This window comes from Anomaloglossus baeobatrachus, chromosome 1, assembly GCF_048569485.1.
Source record: "Anomaloglossus baeobatrachus isolate aAnoBae1 chromosome 1, aAnoBae1.hap1, whole genome shotgun sequence".
Lineage (NCBI taxonomy): Eukaryota > Metazoa > Chordata > Amphibia > Anura > Aromobatidae > Anomaloglossus > Anomaloglossus baeobatrachus.
The window spans coordinates 511,927,543-511,944,278 of NC_134353.1; the positions used below are offsets into that span (position 1 = coordinate 511,927,543).

Below are 16,736 nucleotides of genomic sequence, written 5' to 3' on the forward strand. Positions count from 1 at the left end.
GTATACCTAGTATCCATGTGCCGACCCCGGGCCACCGCAAACTCCTGGCAACTATCCAAATAAACAAAAAAAAAAAAAAAGGAATAAAGCAGGAGTGTTATACTTACCAGTCTGTGCGTGTCTAGAATACTACTTCCGGGGTCACTCATTGCCCTCTTGCAAATGCACTGCTTCTCCCACCCACCAGCAGACCCAGCATCTGTAACTGGTTGCAGACAGAGTGTCTGACTGCTTGGAATCACACACACTTTGTGTATGCATAGTTATGTAAAAATGAATAAAAATTGGTGTAGGGTTCCCCCATATTGTGATACTCAGTACAGATAAAACATACGGCTACAGGCTGCAGCCCCCAGCCACGTGATTATCTTGGCTGTGTATCAATATAGGAGGCACCCCACTATAGGGACACACACAGCATGTGTGATTCCAAGCAGTCAGACACGCTGTCACAGAGGGTGGGGGTGCAGTCTGACTGCAACCAATCACAGACGCCGGGACTGCCGGTGGGAGGGGGAAGCAGTGCATATGCATGAGGGATAATGAGTGGCCCTGGAAGTATTGTTACAGCTGCGCAGAGACTTTTAAGTAATGTGCTTGCTCTAATTCTCCTAGCTCTTTCTACCATCACTTTAAAGTGCATGGTTCGGGTCCCCATAGACTTACATGGGGATTAACATCTGGACAGATATCCAGGATTACTTCCGGTCCTGAACCGGGCTTTTTTTTTTTTTTTTTTTAAATCCTGTTGAACCCGTTGTTTCCAGATACCTGTGAGTTCGCCCATTACTAATTGTGAGCCCCAATGAGGACAGTGATAAGGTCTGTAAAGTGCTGTGGCAATTCTTTAATGTGCTTATTTAGCGTCATTGATCTGCTAGAAGTGGATCGAAAAAAAACAAAATTAACAATGATGCAAGCCAACTCTAGTTTGTTCTAACTGCATAAAAAAATAAAAAAAAAAATAAATAAAAAAAAATAAATAAATGTACAGATACATAATGGTTCCATACAGCATGTACATGCCATACATTAAACTGGTTAAAAACAAATAATAAAAAAAAAAGATGCATCTATTCCTCTGACTTTTATGATACATCATTGCTCTTAGGAGTAGAAATTTGTTTTTCTGGTCCTGGCTGCAGTCATCTAACATGTTTCCCCAAAATTACACCTGCCATACTAGTTAAAAACTTCTTCTCAACAAGGTTCTGAGAAGGAACAGAAACTGTAAACCCCCGTACTAGTGATTAAAATAGTACAATGCCCTTTAAAAGCACTTGAGCAATACCAAATAAGCTCTTAAAATGGTCAATGCCAAGACTCTATAGACATGGAATTAAGCCTTTGAATGGTCAAAACATGTTTATTGTACTCATGTTTAATAGTCTGTATTTGGGATGTAAAATCTGCAACCACAACCTTTTATACCTATCCATATAGTGCATTAAAACGGGTTATCCAGCGTAGATATATTGACGATCGTCTCACACCTCATATTCATACCGGTCAGCCAATACATGGAGCTACAACCACTAGAAGTAAACTGTGCAGAGCCGGGGCACGGTAGCACCATACACTGATAGGAGCTGAGATGCAGTACTTGAGAACAGCCACTAGGTCTCATAAAAAAGGAAGCGGAGCTACAGCAGCAGAGACAGAACTGCAAACAGCCCATTTGCCATAGATCGGATATTGATGACCTATTATAACAAAAACCCTGGACAACCCCTTTAAATTCAGTTTAGAAGAACCGTGGACCTATTGTGGAGTTACATTCATTGGCAATCCTGGCGATATTTGTCTACCTGAATGAAGCTATACACTAAAGACTGGATGAACCGAATAAAAACTAGCATCAAACATGATCAATTCGTAGTTAGTTGTTGTTAATTCAAGTACAAACATTCGGACACACAAGTTTGGCTACTTCTAGCAGGTTAATGAGTAATAACGTAGCCATCTGTTATTTTCTCCGCTATGATGACTGATTAACACCAGCTCAGTAAGTTCGTAGAGAACCGTGCCTTCTTGTCCCTACTCTCGTACTGCATGAAAACCCAATCCACACTGTTCTCAATGATGCCTGCTCTTCCAGAAATAGTTCTAAAACAAAGAACAAACTTTTTACTTGACTACATTTTGAGTTAAAATTAAACTCCTGTGAATGAAGCTTGACCTCAGAAAATCACAATACAGAAGCACTAAGTAAATGTCAGATTCGTAACAAGGTATACAACAAACTATAACCAATAAAGGTCATGACGGCAATAGTCAGTGACCACATTGGCCTCTAGCCTTCCTCTTACCAGTCATCAATCTCTGGGCTTCATAAGGTTCCATGTAGCCATTATTCTCAGTTATCACCCCTTTGTTCTTCTGTCCATTCTTGGCATCGAAGGGATCAGAGTAGTCATCTGCGATTACAACCTGGAAGAAGAGGTGAGAAAATGACACCTATTACAAAAAGTCTCCAATCTCTCCTCTTTGAAGTGGACTGACAACAAAAGAAGTGGTAAAGAGGAAAATGTGCAGACATAAAAAAATATAAAAACAATAATGAGGGATAGCAAAAAGCTGAAGTAAGCCACACTGGATAAAATCTGAATATACTAGTGGCCAAACACCCATAGGAAATAATTACGGTCCACTATAGATGGTAAAACAAGGATTCAGCTAGGAAAAGCATCAACTTCGCTCATGAATAAAAGAGAGGGCCTCACAACCAATCCATGGATGTCTGCAGCCACTTCAAACCACTGGGGTAGGCATTACACAAACCTAGTCACCATATCCAGCATAGCAACGTCAAGGCCACGTGCACACGTTGAATACTTGGAGAGTTTTTCACCTCAGTATCTGTAGGCCAAAACCAGGAGTAGGACAATCAGAGGAAAGTATAATAGAAACATGGGCACCACTTCTGTATTTATTACCCACTCCTGGTTTTGTGAGTTTTTACCTCAGTATATGTAAGCCAAAACCAGGAGTGGGACAATCAGGGGAAAAGTATAATAGAAACACGGCACCACTTCTGTATTTATTACCCACTCCTGGTTTTGTGAGTTTTTACCTCAGTGTCTGTAGGCCAAAACCAGGAGTGGGACAATCAGAGGAAAAGTATAATAGAAACATGGGCACCACTTCTGTATTTATTACCCACTCCTGGTTTTGTGAGTTTTTACCTCCGTGTCTGTAGGCCAAAACCAGGAGTGGGACAATCAGAGGAAAAGTATAAATAGACACACTGGCACCACCCCTGGTTTTGGCTTAAAAATACTGAGGTAAAATACTGACCAAATACTCAACGTGTGCAGGGGGCCTAAAGGATCATCCACAAGGAGTCACCCTGGGGTCCACGTTTTCTGAAGAGAGTGAGCTGGTGTATGGCTTCTTATGTCAGTGGCCCTCCTAGTGAAGGACGAAAACAGCCTGAATAGTGACACCCATCGCCACCTCTAGATGGCCCTAGACAAGAAGCTGTCATCTTCCCTTTGCACAATTATACAACATATAAAAGATTAAAAAAATAAATAAAAAAATGCCCTGTGAGAGAGATGAGACATGGTTTATTAGAAAGACACAAACAGAACACAAAGGTTTCATATGATGTCTATGCAGGGTCCATAACAATCAGTCTCTTCCTACTTAATTAGACAAATATTCGTCATGCTCAGCAAACAATACACACCCACGCATAACTGGTAGGAATTCAAGGAAGTCATTTTACCTACAGTTTATTAACGTATTACTATCATTCACATACAAAAAGAAAAAAAAAAGCTCTTAGCTCATTTCTGCAAATGCTTCCTAAAGGCATTAGCCCAACTCTCATACTGGAGCACTTAGCTAGACATTCACTTTCTCATCATTTGCCTCACGCCCAAATTAGTGCACTATTTTTTGGTTAATTTCTGTAAGAAAGAAGAAGTCCTCATTATAAATTAACAAAGACGTTATTCAGTGGATTACTTCAAAATCATTTGGTCGATGAGTCATCGACGATGACCAGTTAACAATAAAAAACAACCTTTCACATTGCGCTTATAGTAAGATAGTATGATCAGTGGGCAGCCTGGTATAGTGAAGGAAAAGCGGAGCAGAGGGATGAACAGGTTTGTTGGGAAACGCTGACTGGAAGGGCTCAAAAACGCAAAAAGAACTGACATGCTGCATCTTCAAAAACGCAGCCAAGATGCAGCCAGAAAAACATGGACTGTATAGACTATAGAAATAGAAATCTCATAGACTTTGCTGGGGCAAGGAAACACATGCATTTAGGTACATCTTTCGGACCTTAAAAATGTACCAAAAACGCAGTAAAAGATGCCCTATGTGAACTTAGCCTTACGCCGCTATCCATACTATGTAGTGAAGGACGTGGCCTTCCCCAAGCAGTTTCTTACTCAATCTGCCAATTAGTGGGGATGTTAGTATCAGACCCCCAAAATGTAATAACACTGAAGTCTTGGAAAACCTTTAACTTTACCAGTGTTGCATGATAAACCTTGAACAGATCATTCCTTATCGAGAGGCTTTTCAGTTTTGAGCTATGCGTTTTGACTTTGAGAATATTACGTTTCAGAATACATATCAAAATGTGGGGCACAAAAACATCTTTTCCATGTTATTAATCTGGTGGAGAGGGGGGTCTTGCCTGCCAATAATACACTAAAACATACCTCTATGGTGGAGTCATATTTAGTGACGAGTATTTCGTCAATATATTTTTAATAAAAATCATATTAAACTGCAAAGTTGGACTATACTTTAATAACATATATAAGCAGCATCTATTCATGAGCAGAGACCCTTAAAGTTAATAACAGCGGTATTATTATTGGTAATTGCAGTGTGTTAGCCTTCGGCTTCTTGTAGGGGGGGGGAGTCTACAGAAGAGCCCACTAGTCCTAGCACTACACATTGTACTAGAAGTTGGAGCCAGCTCTGGTTTTTGGCTTACAAATACGGATGAAATTGGGTGCAAAGGGATAAAACCACATCCTCAGACAGTGTTCATTACCATCAGAACTGTAAACTTCAAAGCGTGCGTGCAATATCCTTATTTGCACATGATAGCTGCTCTTTGGCACTTAGCACCATTACTTTAGAGCCCAGAATAGCAACAAAATGTCACCTTTTGTGCTCCTTAGTAAGCCAAGATGACAGCTAGGAAACTTTCCTCCAGCCTTGTTTGCCTGGTTTTAGAGTCTTTGCTCAGCTAATAAAAACCACACAAAAGACAAGTAAAAAAAAAGTGAGATATTAGATCACAGGGTAAATAAAGGCTCTTGTGTCTTCTATGGGCTCAGAGTGCAGAGAAGTACCTGAGGAAACAGTCCTTTGTTAGGTCCAATGACCCATGAATTGCCTTTTAAATGTTTATTTTCCCCAAAGAGACACCAATTCGCCTGAACAGAAACTTACATACTCGCGGCCACGTGACCGGCGTTCCCGGCTCAGATCCTGGCCAATCCTCGCAGCGCAGTGTGCTATGTGAGGATTCATAATTCTGCAGTAACAGTGACTACACACTTGTGGATTTAGATCAGACAACCCCTTTAAGGAGGCCAAAAGTTAACAGATTTTACTCTTATTCAGGAGAAACCGAAATTGAAATTGCCAGTATGGCCACAAAGATATGGGCCTTTTTATTTAGTGCTAATTTTATACTCTTCACCAAAGGAGTGTGGCTCACAGGGTAAAGGACCCGGCCGCAGGGAATCCTAAAAGGACCCGGCCGCAGGGAATCCTAAAAGGACCCGGCCGCAGGGAATCCTAAAAGGACCCGGCCGCAGGGAATCCTAAAAGGACCCGGCCGCAGGGAATCCTAAAAGGACCCGGCCGCAGGGAATCCTAAAAGGACCCGGCCGCAGGGAATCCTAAAAGGACCCGGCCGCAGGGAATCCTAAAAGGACCCGGCCGCAGGGAATCCTAAAAGGACCCGGCCGCAGGGAATCCTAAAAGGACCCGGCCGCAGGGAATCCTAAAAGGACCCGGCCGCAGGGAATCCTAAAAGGACCCGGCCGCAGGGAATCCTAAAAGGACCCGGCCGCAGGGAATCCTAAAGGACACGGCCGCAGGGAATCCTGTAAGCCACAACTACTTGGTAAAAAGCATAGAAAATAGCACTAAATAAAAAAACCCATATCTCTGGAAATCCATGGTGGATTTAAAAAGGTACAAATAAAAGGATGGGGGGGGGAAATAAAAAAAGCAGACCACTGGAGCTAAAATAAGAACAAAAACTAGAAATTTACCTTGTTGACAGATTACCTTTTATAACCAAATTCAATGTGAAAAGGAAACTAATAATTCTAAACTAGTTTAATTATATCAGCAACCAAAATAGTTATCTTGGACTTTACAAATGCTCATCTCAAAGAAAATTATTTTATTAATTTGGCCCTTTTGAATAATGTGATTATTGTGGACTTTGATAGGGTGCAGTCAGATGGTCAAGCCTACAACCTGCCATAACCCTCAGTCTGACACAGCGCCGCACAACCAGCTCTACCCTGACCTACTGTATCCTCACCTATCCCTTGTAGACTGTGAGCCCTCATGGGCAGGGACCTCTATCCTCCTGTACCAGTCTGTGCCTTGTATTGTGTATGATTATTGTGCTTGTCCAAATTATGTATACCCCTTTCACATGTAAAGCGCCATGGAATTGATGGCGCAATAATAATAAATAATAATAATAATAATAATAATAATAATAATGGTTGTGCAGTGGCTCCACTGACTCAAGCAGTGCAAAGCAGGCTGCAAAGGGATACACAAAGACGTCACACTTGGGTAGGGCGATCCAACCGGCTGACTGTGCCCTAATAGGCCGTTAGCATCAGATTTGTTCCACCACAAATCATCTAATTCAATAGGGCTAGTGTGATGCCCTGGACTAGCCAGGTAGTCACAGATAGCGCCCCGCAAAACACCAGTCCCACATAAGGTAACACCAGCCAACCACATTAAACCCTAGTCACCTCCCTCAGCGCTTAATGGACACACCAGGGGGCGGAGCCAGGCGGTTGGCCACGCCCACCGAGGAGTTCAGAGGGCCTGAGGCAGGAAACAGACAGTTCAAGGCAGTTGAGTAGTAGAGTTCAGTTTGAGAGTACAGTGGAGGAGGTCAGGCCTGTAGTACAGGCCTGTGACTGACTGACTGACTGACTGACTGACAGGTGCCGCGGTCAGAGCCCTGGTACCGTGGCTAGGAGGCATACGGTGGCCTAGCCTGCAGGAGCCAGGAAGACGGCTCGGTGGAACCGTGGTGGACCGGGACAGTGTAGTGGCCCGCCGGTACTGACCCGGTGAACCAACTGGAAACCGGAGCACACAGTGGGGTACTCATACCCTGAAACGAGGTCCAGAAGCCACTGGACTGAGTTAATTCACTGATTGCGGTCTGGACTATAGGTCCTTTCCCACCCAAGTCCCGACTGAAGACAACAGCCCACCGAGGGGGATAGAAAGCCACCACACAGGCAGAGATCCCATGGGCCAGCGTCTGCAGGCAAACAGGCTTCTCCGACATATACAAAGCCGGGGAGCAGACTCCCGTCGCTAAAGCGCAGGCAGTCTACACATACACTACACGGAGCAGGATAAAGGCAAAGACCACCGAACTGGGTGGGGGACCAGACGCAGCCGGCTGCGGGCACCGACCACCATCAACTTTGCTTACCAGAGACTTGTGTGTGTCAATAACAGTGAGTACAACAGTGCCATCCAACCGCGCACCGCCCAGCTATTTCTCCCCAACGGGTCCCGGGGCCACCATCCCTGCCTACGGAGGGGTTAACATCTTGCTGCATCACCATCTCCCCCGGGTGCCCTGTAACCGCAGCGGTGGTGTCTACACCTTCACCACATCCCGTGGGTGGCGTCACGAACTCAAACATGGCTCCGGCCGTACACCTACCTACCACCCCCCTAAGTAGCACCAGCACCCTTTCAGAGCGAAGTGACCCCGGATCCGGAGGCGCTCGAGCCACCTACCAACGAGCCCGGATCCGAGCGGCTCAGCTGCAGCCGAGCGCGGGGCGGTACACTGCAAATGCTCCATATACTCTTCATTATTTAGCTGACACAGCTCCATACACTTGTGGCTGAGCCTGGTACTACAGATCATTGCTATTTAGTCTCGCAGTGAACTTTAATATTACTTGTACAGTGCAATCATATTCCAGAATGCTTTACAGATATACTGATAGGGAACAGTGAAGATAAGGATGTCTTTGGAGTGTAAACTGATGAACCCGGAGGAAACCCACCAAACACAGGGAGAACACACAAACTTCCTGAAGTTGTCCTTGGTGTGATTTATACCCAGGACCCCAGGCTGCAACCACTGAGCCACCGCATTGCCTGTATAGGACTGAAATGCAGCTCCAGACACACAAAGCTGTGCCTTCTAAATGAAGGGGGTGTGGGGGTCCTTTGAGCCTGATTAGTGTGGGGATGTTGTCAAAAGTTGGACCCCCAACCAATCCTAAAAGATAGGTCATTAAAATCAAAGTGCCAGAAAACCCCTTTATCTAATGAGATGAAGCTATATGAAACTAAAATATGAACAGACAATAAAATTCTTTGCTCAATTTTTACTTTGGACCATTTTTACCAAACAAACCTGTCATAGTTCTCATTAATCTCCTCTGAAAGGTGAATCAGTCTGATATGAGCACAATGCTGACTGACGGTAATAGGTAATAACAGTCCCATCATATCCACCAAACCCTTTATGTGATGAGGTGATGGAGCTATTGGAGCAAGACGTCCTGACTACAGCCGCCTGACATTGAGCAGAGTACTCAGAGGAACAATCTTACCTTTCTCAGGACATACTGTGTGTATATATTATATATTTTATAAGATATAATATAATAATATATATATATATAATAATATATATATATATATATATATATATATATATATATATATATATATATATATATATATATATATATATATATATATATATATATAATATAATATAATATATATATATTTATTTTAGGATCAAAATACAAAAATGTCACTTGCCAACCCTGCAAGTGGCAAATTAGAAGGGATCCATGGAAATAATGTGTATGGCTACAGATCGCAGTAGTGCCAACCTCAGACCCTTACAAAGCAGGCGGTGGTGGCGCTTTGTGAATGGAGTTGGGTTTGTGACAGTACGCGCTGGGATGGATTGGTCGCTGCTTAGTATTCAGTGATGTATACACAGGCTGTAATCTGAAGAGCTGTCGCAGGGATCGCACACTGTACAGAGACAACAATGTGCAGCAGCCAGCAGTAATTTCTCGTCAGAGAAAAGGCTAGGTTTATGTGTGAAAGCCCTGGAGCTGATCTACCATCCCCTTCCCTTTGTGATGCCGGCTTGTCACGAGCAGATGGATGGTGTCTCAGACTCCCTGCTGATTCCACAAACTCCACATGCTTACACTGTAATAGTCACCAGATTTCCAATTAACTGCCCTGAAAGGGATCGCTTCTCAGTGAGGGTACCAAATTATGAAAGAAAAAAGAAGAACCACGGTCAAAAGGCAAAGTGACATATACACAGGGGCAGAAATATTTAGTAGAAATTTAGTCCAGATCATCTCTTTGATACTTAACAGAATATGCCAAAAGTCACCAGGTCCAACATGTAGTAAAGGCCACACCAGTGTTTCTCATCTGTTTTCAGTCGCATTAGCGCTTTATTCCGTCTCCACAACGAGTATTTGCTGCGGTTTGGGGATTTATACAGCACACATTTTTATTTTTCTTCAGTGTAAATGGAGCTGCATTGCATTTTTGAGATCCACAATATGTAAATTTCTCTTGATAAATGTGTTTGTGTGGCTTTTTCAATTATTTTTAAAAGGCATAGTTTAAAAAAAAAAAAAAAAATCTGAGTCCATTTATTTGATGACGTAATCTAATCTACTTCTAATATACTTGCATTAAAAATTCCTTATCCTTCCCCATTTACACTGAGGCTCTATTTTTTTTCCCTATTTCCTGTGCATGTTAAGATACTCAAATGAAGCGTCATCAGGGGCGAGAGGCTGTGGCCACTGTCGCAGCTTCTGCCTTCTCCCTGGAATGAAGCGTCATCAGGGGCTAGAGGCTGTGGTCACTGTCGCAGCTTCTGCCTTCTCACTGAAATGTAGTGTCATCAGAGGTCACGGTCGCAGCCTCTACCTCCTCCCTGAAACAAAGTGTCATCAGTGACACTCTGTTCAGGGGCTGGGCTAGTCCCTGCGCACTGTGCAGTGTGCACAGTGCCAGCGTGCTCTGCTCAGCAGTAATGATCCAGCAACAGAGCTGATTGAACTGTCTATGCGCTTTGTCGGTACCTGGTGTTAAGAGACCAGCACCAACCTCACAAATGATGCCTCTGCCCCAAGATAATGCTTTGTTTACGTATCCCAAGATGCACTGGGATTCTCAAATGAAGAGTCAACATACAGAAACGGGAGGGGGGGTGAGAATGGGGGACACAAAAAAAACAAAACACAAAAACAGATAACTAGTCAGGATCCAGTAGGGAATTTCTAATACAAGCATATTAGAAATTTGTTTGGATCATGGATCTAAGATCCACCCCTTTAATGAGATGAAGAAAATCCACAGGTACAAACAAACAAAAACAAAAAAACCCATGGGTATGCAATGCATATCAGCAATAAAAATGGACATAATCCACAAGGAAGTATCCAAAACCGTTGTATAAAAACATGACATACCAAAAGACAAAAACCACAGCAGAAAAAAAAAAAATATGATAAAAAAAACATTTAAAAATGGCAATGAAAAAAGAAAAAAAAAAAAAAAACACCACAAGTAACCTAATTTAGCCAACTGGTGCAGAAAACCTGCAGCATCAGAACTCACAAAATATTCTTTATGGGGACTCAGTGGTTTGTCTTTTTTTTTTCCTAGACCACTTTGGATTTCCAAATGTTTTAGACAGATTCATGAAACGAAACAGTTATTGAATGACCCTTTTTTGGGGGTCTCTCACTCTAGTCCTTGCCTGGAAAAAGATTTGGGGAGGACTTGTGATTTTGTAGTAGTTCAGGACTGCGTCATTTGTAAAGTTAGTGCTACTTTTTAGGCTAACAAGTTGAAAAAAACTGTTAAATAAAAAGAATTGTTTAATTCTGCTTTTAATTTATGAACCAACTTTTCAGAACCAACTTGATGAATTTGTGCAAAATCAGCAGCAAATAGCACAAGACAAAGAGTGACTTTTAAAAATATAAAATAAATAATATAACAAATGATGAGTCAGATCACAATGCTTAGTAACAAAACTAGTCAAATCTAGTAAACTAAGCCAAGCAAGCCCATTAAAATTGCTGTGAACATATACTTTATCATCAATACAGAGAAAAAAAAAAAAAGCGATTTGTCCAGAATAGTTTTTTGGGAAGGAAATTGCTGCAGAAGATATTACAAGCATGGAGGATGACGAATGTTCAATTAAGTCTTACTTTATATGTACCAACTAGAAGAACCGCTATAACACTGATTTACACAAATCCTCAAAGTTACATAAAAACCTCTAAGAATCTATGCTTTATTTCCAACACTGCCCAAAACAAATATTGAAGGGCAAAAATATACAAAAATTGAGTTACTGGCAGTCATAAGGAAAAGTGTGAAAATTAAACTGTTGTAAGCGAATGTACACGTCTGATATGAATATTAATTTGGGTACAGCAATAATAAATCTTAAAACTTTTTTTAATTTCACGTTTTATTAGGAAACAGCTAAAAAACACTTACTAGTGTTGAGCATTTTAGTTCTCGCCCATCATTCATAAGTGATAAGTGATCACTACCATTCTCGGGTGCTCTGTACTCGTAACGAGTAGTGATGAGCGATCACTACCATTCTCGGGTGTGCAGTACTCGTAACAAGTAGTGATAAGCGATCACTACCATTCTCGGGTGTGCTATACTCGTAACGAGTAGTGATGGGTGATCACTACCATTTTTGGGTGCTCAGTACTCGTAACAAGTAGTGATGGGTGATCACTACCATTCTCGGGTGTGCAGTACTCGTAACGAGTAGAGTACCAGTCTCGGGTGAACTGTACTCCATAACGAGTAGTGATAAGCGACCACTACCATTCTCGGGTGCGCTGTCCTCGTAGCCAGTAGTGATGGGTGATCACTACCATTCTCGGGTGTGCAGTACTCGTAACAAGTAGTGATGAGCGATCACTACCATGTTTGAGTGTGCAGTACTCCTAACGAACAATTAGATGCTCGGATGGAAGATCTTTCAGAAAAAAAAAAAAAAAAAAACCTTGAGTTCCCCGTTGTCATCCATTATATTCAGGTACACAAAGTTGCGCCCATGCAAGCACCAACTGCTCGTTAGGACTGCCGAACACTTGAGCATAGTAGCGCTCAGTAGTTACCATAACAGTACAGAATCCTTTGTGGCCACATTTACAGAAAGCACTCTGTATCCACTAGTACGATAAGTTAGTGTGTACCGAATGGGCACTGTCGGGAGTGGATCAGAGGGCTCTCTAATGAGGACTCCACACCAATAGTTTCCACTAGGAGGTTTGGATATTTCAACATCATCTTATACAGCAAATCAGGCTGGAGCAAACAGTTGTAGACTTTATATACTGTCAATCCAGGAGGTCATATATATGGTGACAGAAACCTTAATCGTTCTGCTGCACAACCAAGACCCCCTGTGCCAAGCAAATATCAGGACAATAGAGGCAGACCCCGACGCACCTTATTCTTGCCACCATGTTACCTCATTAGGATATCAGCTATGAAAGGCAACAATACTGAAAAGCAATTCCCCCTGAAATAAGGCACTTCTGCCAGCATGGATCTTGTCACTAAACATTAAGGTGGAAGTGGTTGGCGAGGCCATGTTTCAGAGGTCACCAATGTCCAATCAGTGGGTGTGCAGCTGCTTGTGAGTATGCCAGACGGCTGGCACCAACAGGGGAGGACCAAATCGCTTTCTGCTAACAAGCTGGCCACAGGTGGTGCTTAACCCCAGATTTTGAACAAGGCACAGGCAATTATTTATAAAAAAAAAAAAAAACTACCCTGCACAGCAAATGTTCATTGACCACATCCTTACTTTATCCTCCTTCCTTACAACAGCAGCTGCAAATCACATTATTAACCAGCTACTGCTGCTAATTTTACTCTCTAAAGCACAGGGCCATTTTAAAAGAAGCTGAACTCTTAAGCCCAAATAATCCATACCGCAAAGATAAGAATGCTCCTGTTCAGGACACTTCCGATTGGCACTCTTTATTTTTTAAATCAGGCTCAATTTTTATTGATTTTCAAACATTACAGTACAACAGACACATAAAAAAAAATCTTTTTGCATGTATGAGAACAGAATAACCACTTGATCGTCAAGCAAACCAACACAGTGTCCATAGACTATAGACTTCTCGTAAGCAATTCTACTATGATTAAACTCAGGATTATGAAATGTATGTCGGGAACCTTGGGGATTCTCTCATGACATGAACATCAGAATCTGATCCATTATGCTATCCTTCAAAAGTGCTGCAGATGGAAGTCTCGGAGTCTCCATCCAGCCCTTCCAGTTTTAATGGAATTTATGTAAGGCATTCCTCTTCAAATAAACATTTCTTTCTATATGGAGTGTGCTATTCATTTCATTTATGAGTTCAGTCGCTGTTGGGGAGGCAGTGTCCAGCCAATTACAATTATTTTCCCAGTCTGGTATAACACCCATGTGACACCCAGCGGAATAGGGGAATCCATCTCACCTCCCTCCTCCCAAAGGCCCAGGACACAAACTCGCGGATCTGAGTCTGCCTTAATACCAAACACCAGCCTTACAAGATCTAATGTGCCCCTCCAGAATTCCCTAATATTGCCACATTCCCACATCATGTGCATACGATCCAGGTCATCCTGTCCACACCGAGGACACTGTCAGACTGGACCCCTATTTTAATGTAAAAAGCTGGGTGTCCTATAGACTTTATGGAGAAGAAATAAATGCGACAGTCTTTGACTTTTAGATACAGAAAGTCTTGTCATCTGTTCTAAGATATCCACCCATTGTTTGTCAGTCAAGGATCCCAGAATATTTTCCTATTTTAGTCTACCAGTTAACGGTATTTTTGTAAAACTACCTGTAACAAAGATTTATATAATGTGGAGATTGTGCCCCTGGAGAACTCCGAGATGAGAAGGTCTGTGAGTGCAGTATTCCGTTCAATTTTAAAAGATTGTCATCTGCTCTACCTCAGCACATCAGACTCTCCACTACCATGGAAAGCTTCAAGAGGAACCTCAAGACCCACCTCTTCCAACAAGCCTACAACCTACAATAGCCCTCAGTCCAGTAGACCACTGCGCAACCAGCTCTGTCCTCACCTATTGTACCATCACCCATTCCCTGTAGACTGTGAGCCCTCGCGGGCAGGGTCCTCTCTCCTCCTATACCAGTCTGTCTTGTACTGTTAATGATTGTTGTACGTATACCCTCTTTCACTTGTAAAGCGCCATGGAATAAATGGCGCTATAATAATAAATAATAATAATAATAATAATAATAATCTGCGTTTTAGCTGTATGCTGCAATTGCAAGTACTGATAAAAGCTCATATGTGGTTATTTATATCGATTTTGAAGTTGTTCAAAGCTCTTAAAATACTTCATTAGGATATACTGTAGATGGGATATCCAGCATATTCCTTTGTCCTCCCAAGAGCGGAAGACACACAGCTTCCCTATCTCAGGTAGTTGAAGATTATGCCACAGCGGGTAATACTCGGTTATACTCGATATCCCAAGTAGGCCCTTCCCATACCTTGTAAATCATGGCCAGTGTTGGGCATTTAGATTGATTCAATGTCTGCCATCTCACCTCCAATGTGCATACCGGGTATTTCCGTTTTGTGCCCTCCCTGATTAGCCGACCACCAGCATGATATTTTTCCTCTGTTCCCCAGCCTCTAAAATGGTGCAGTTGAGAGGCCAGATAATTCAACGATGGATTAGGCAAAGCTAAGCCCCCCTCCCCCTTTCCCATCTGAAGGACCTCAAGCCAGATCCTCAGTTGTTCTTTTTTCCAAACCAATTCTCCAAAACAGTGTGTTAACTTTCTTAAAAAAAAAAAAATACATATGAATCCAAATTGGAGCATTGTGGAGGAGAGCTGCGGCACTAACAGCATTTTGACTAGATTGGATCTTGCAATGATCGAGAACGGCAGGCGACACCAGGCATCAAATTTGTCTCGAAATTTCAACAGCAAGGGGTCCAGGTTTAGTGTTCGGTAGTACCCCGGCCTTGCATTCACTACCACCAAAAGATACGTGAATTTGTCGACCCCTAGAATCTCCATTCGTGCAGGTAGGGCCTCCAATGGAAGAGGGTCTATGGGTAACAAACTGATTTGGTCCAATTAATCAGAAGTCCTTACCGGTTTCCAAATTCTCTAGTAATGCTCAAGGCCGGTAATATGAATGATTTAACATTTCACAGATAAAGGAGCGTGTCGTCGGCATACAGGGAGACCTTTTGCTCCACTCTCACGAGTCTCGCATGGCATCATCTGGCAGCCGCACACTCTGGACATGAGTATGCAGCTGTATAGAAATACATGCAGATGCACGCTCCTGTCAGGAGGGTGTGCAGCTGCCAGGTGATGCCATGTGAGACTCACGCAATTGTGTGACTCCGGCCTTACGGTGCGCTCGCACAAATCTCGCATTGCATCACCTGGCAGCTGCACACGAGCATGAAGCTGCATAGAAATACATGTAGATGCACGCTCCTGTCAGGAGGGTGTGCAGCTGCCAGGTGATGCGATGCGAGACTCACACAAGTGTGTGACTCCGGCATTATGGTGTGCTTGCACGAGTCTTGCATTGCATCACCTGGCAGCCGCACACTCTGGACACGAGCGTGCAGCTGCATAGAAATACATGCATATGCATGCTCCTGTCAGGAGAGTGTGAGGCTGTGCCGGGTGATGTGATGCGAGAATCACGCAAGTGTGTGACTTAGACCTTATTTTGATACACAGCCATGATAAAGTCTAACAGCGGGGGGCTGCAGCCGTGGGCTTTATCTGTGCTGGTATCAAAAATATGGGGACCCTGAGCCAATTGTTTTATTTATTCATTTATTTTAACACCAAGATACTGACCCGTAGACAGTTGCACTACTTTCTCTGCCCACCGGCTGTCCTGGCGCCTGTGATTGGTTGCAGTCAGTTGACACGTGGCCAATCAGGGTGGGGGCGCGTCTATCTGCAACCAATTACACGCACTGGTGTAACATTTTTATTCTCCGGATGCTGGTTACCATAGACTTACAGTGCCTACAAGTAGTATTCAACCCCCTGCAGATTTAGCAGGTTTACACATCCGGAATTAACTTGGCATTGTGACATTTGGACTGTAGATCAGCCTGGAAGTGTGAAATGCACTGCAGCAAAAAAGAATGTTTTTTTTTTTTTTTTTTAAATTGTGAAAAGTTTATTCAGAGGGTCATTTATTATTCAACCCCTCAAACCACAAGAATTCTGTTTGGTTCCCCTAAAGTATTAAGAAGTATTTCAGGCACAAAGAACAATGAGCTTCACATGTTTGGCTTAATTATCTCTTTTTCCAGCCTTTTCTGACTAATTAAGACCCTCCCCAAACTTGTGAACAGCACTTATACATGGTCAACATGGGACAGACAAAGGA

General features: G+C 42.7%; 1 protein-coding gene across 1 annotated transcript in view; it reads right to left on the bottom strand.

Moving 5' to 3' along the window:
- The window catches only part of SHB (SH2 domain containing adaptor protein B), a 266,790-nt gene that overhangs the window by 183,804 nt on the left and 66,250 nt on the right, over positions 1–16,736 (bottom strand). The window contains exon 2 of the mRNA XM_075316131.1: positions 2,310–2,430. Within this exon, the coding sequence (XP_075172246.1) occupies positions 2,310–2,430 (121 nt within the window). The remainder of the gene's footprint in view (positions 1–2,309; positions 2,431–16,736) is intronic.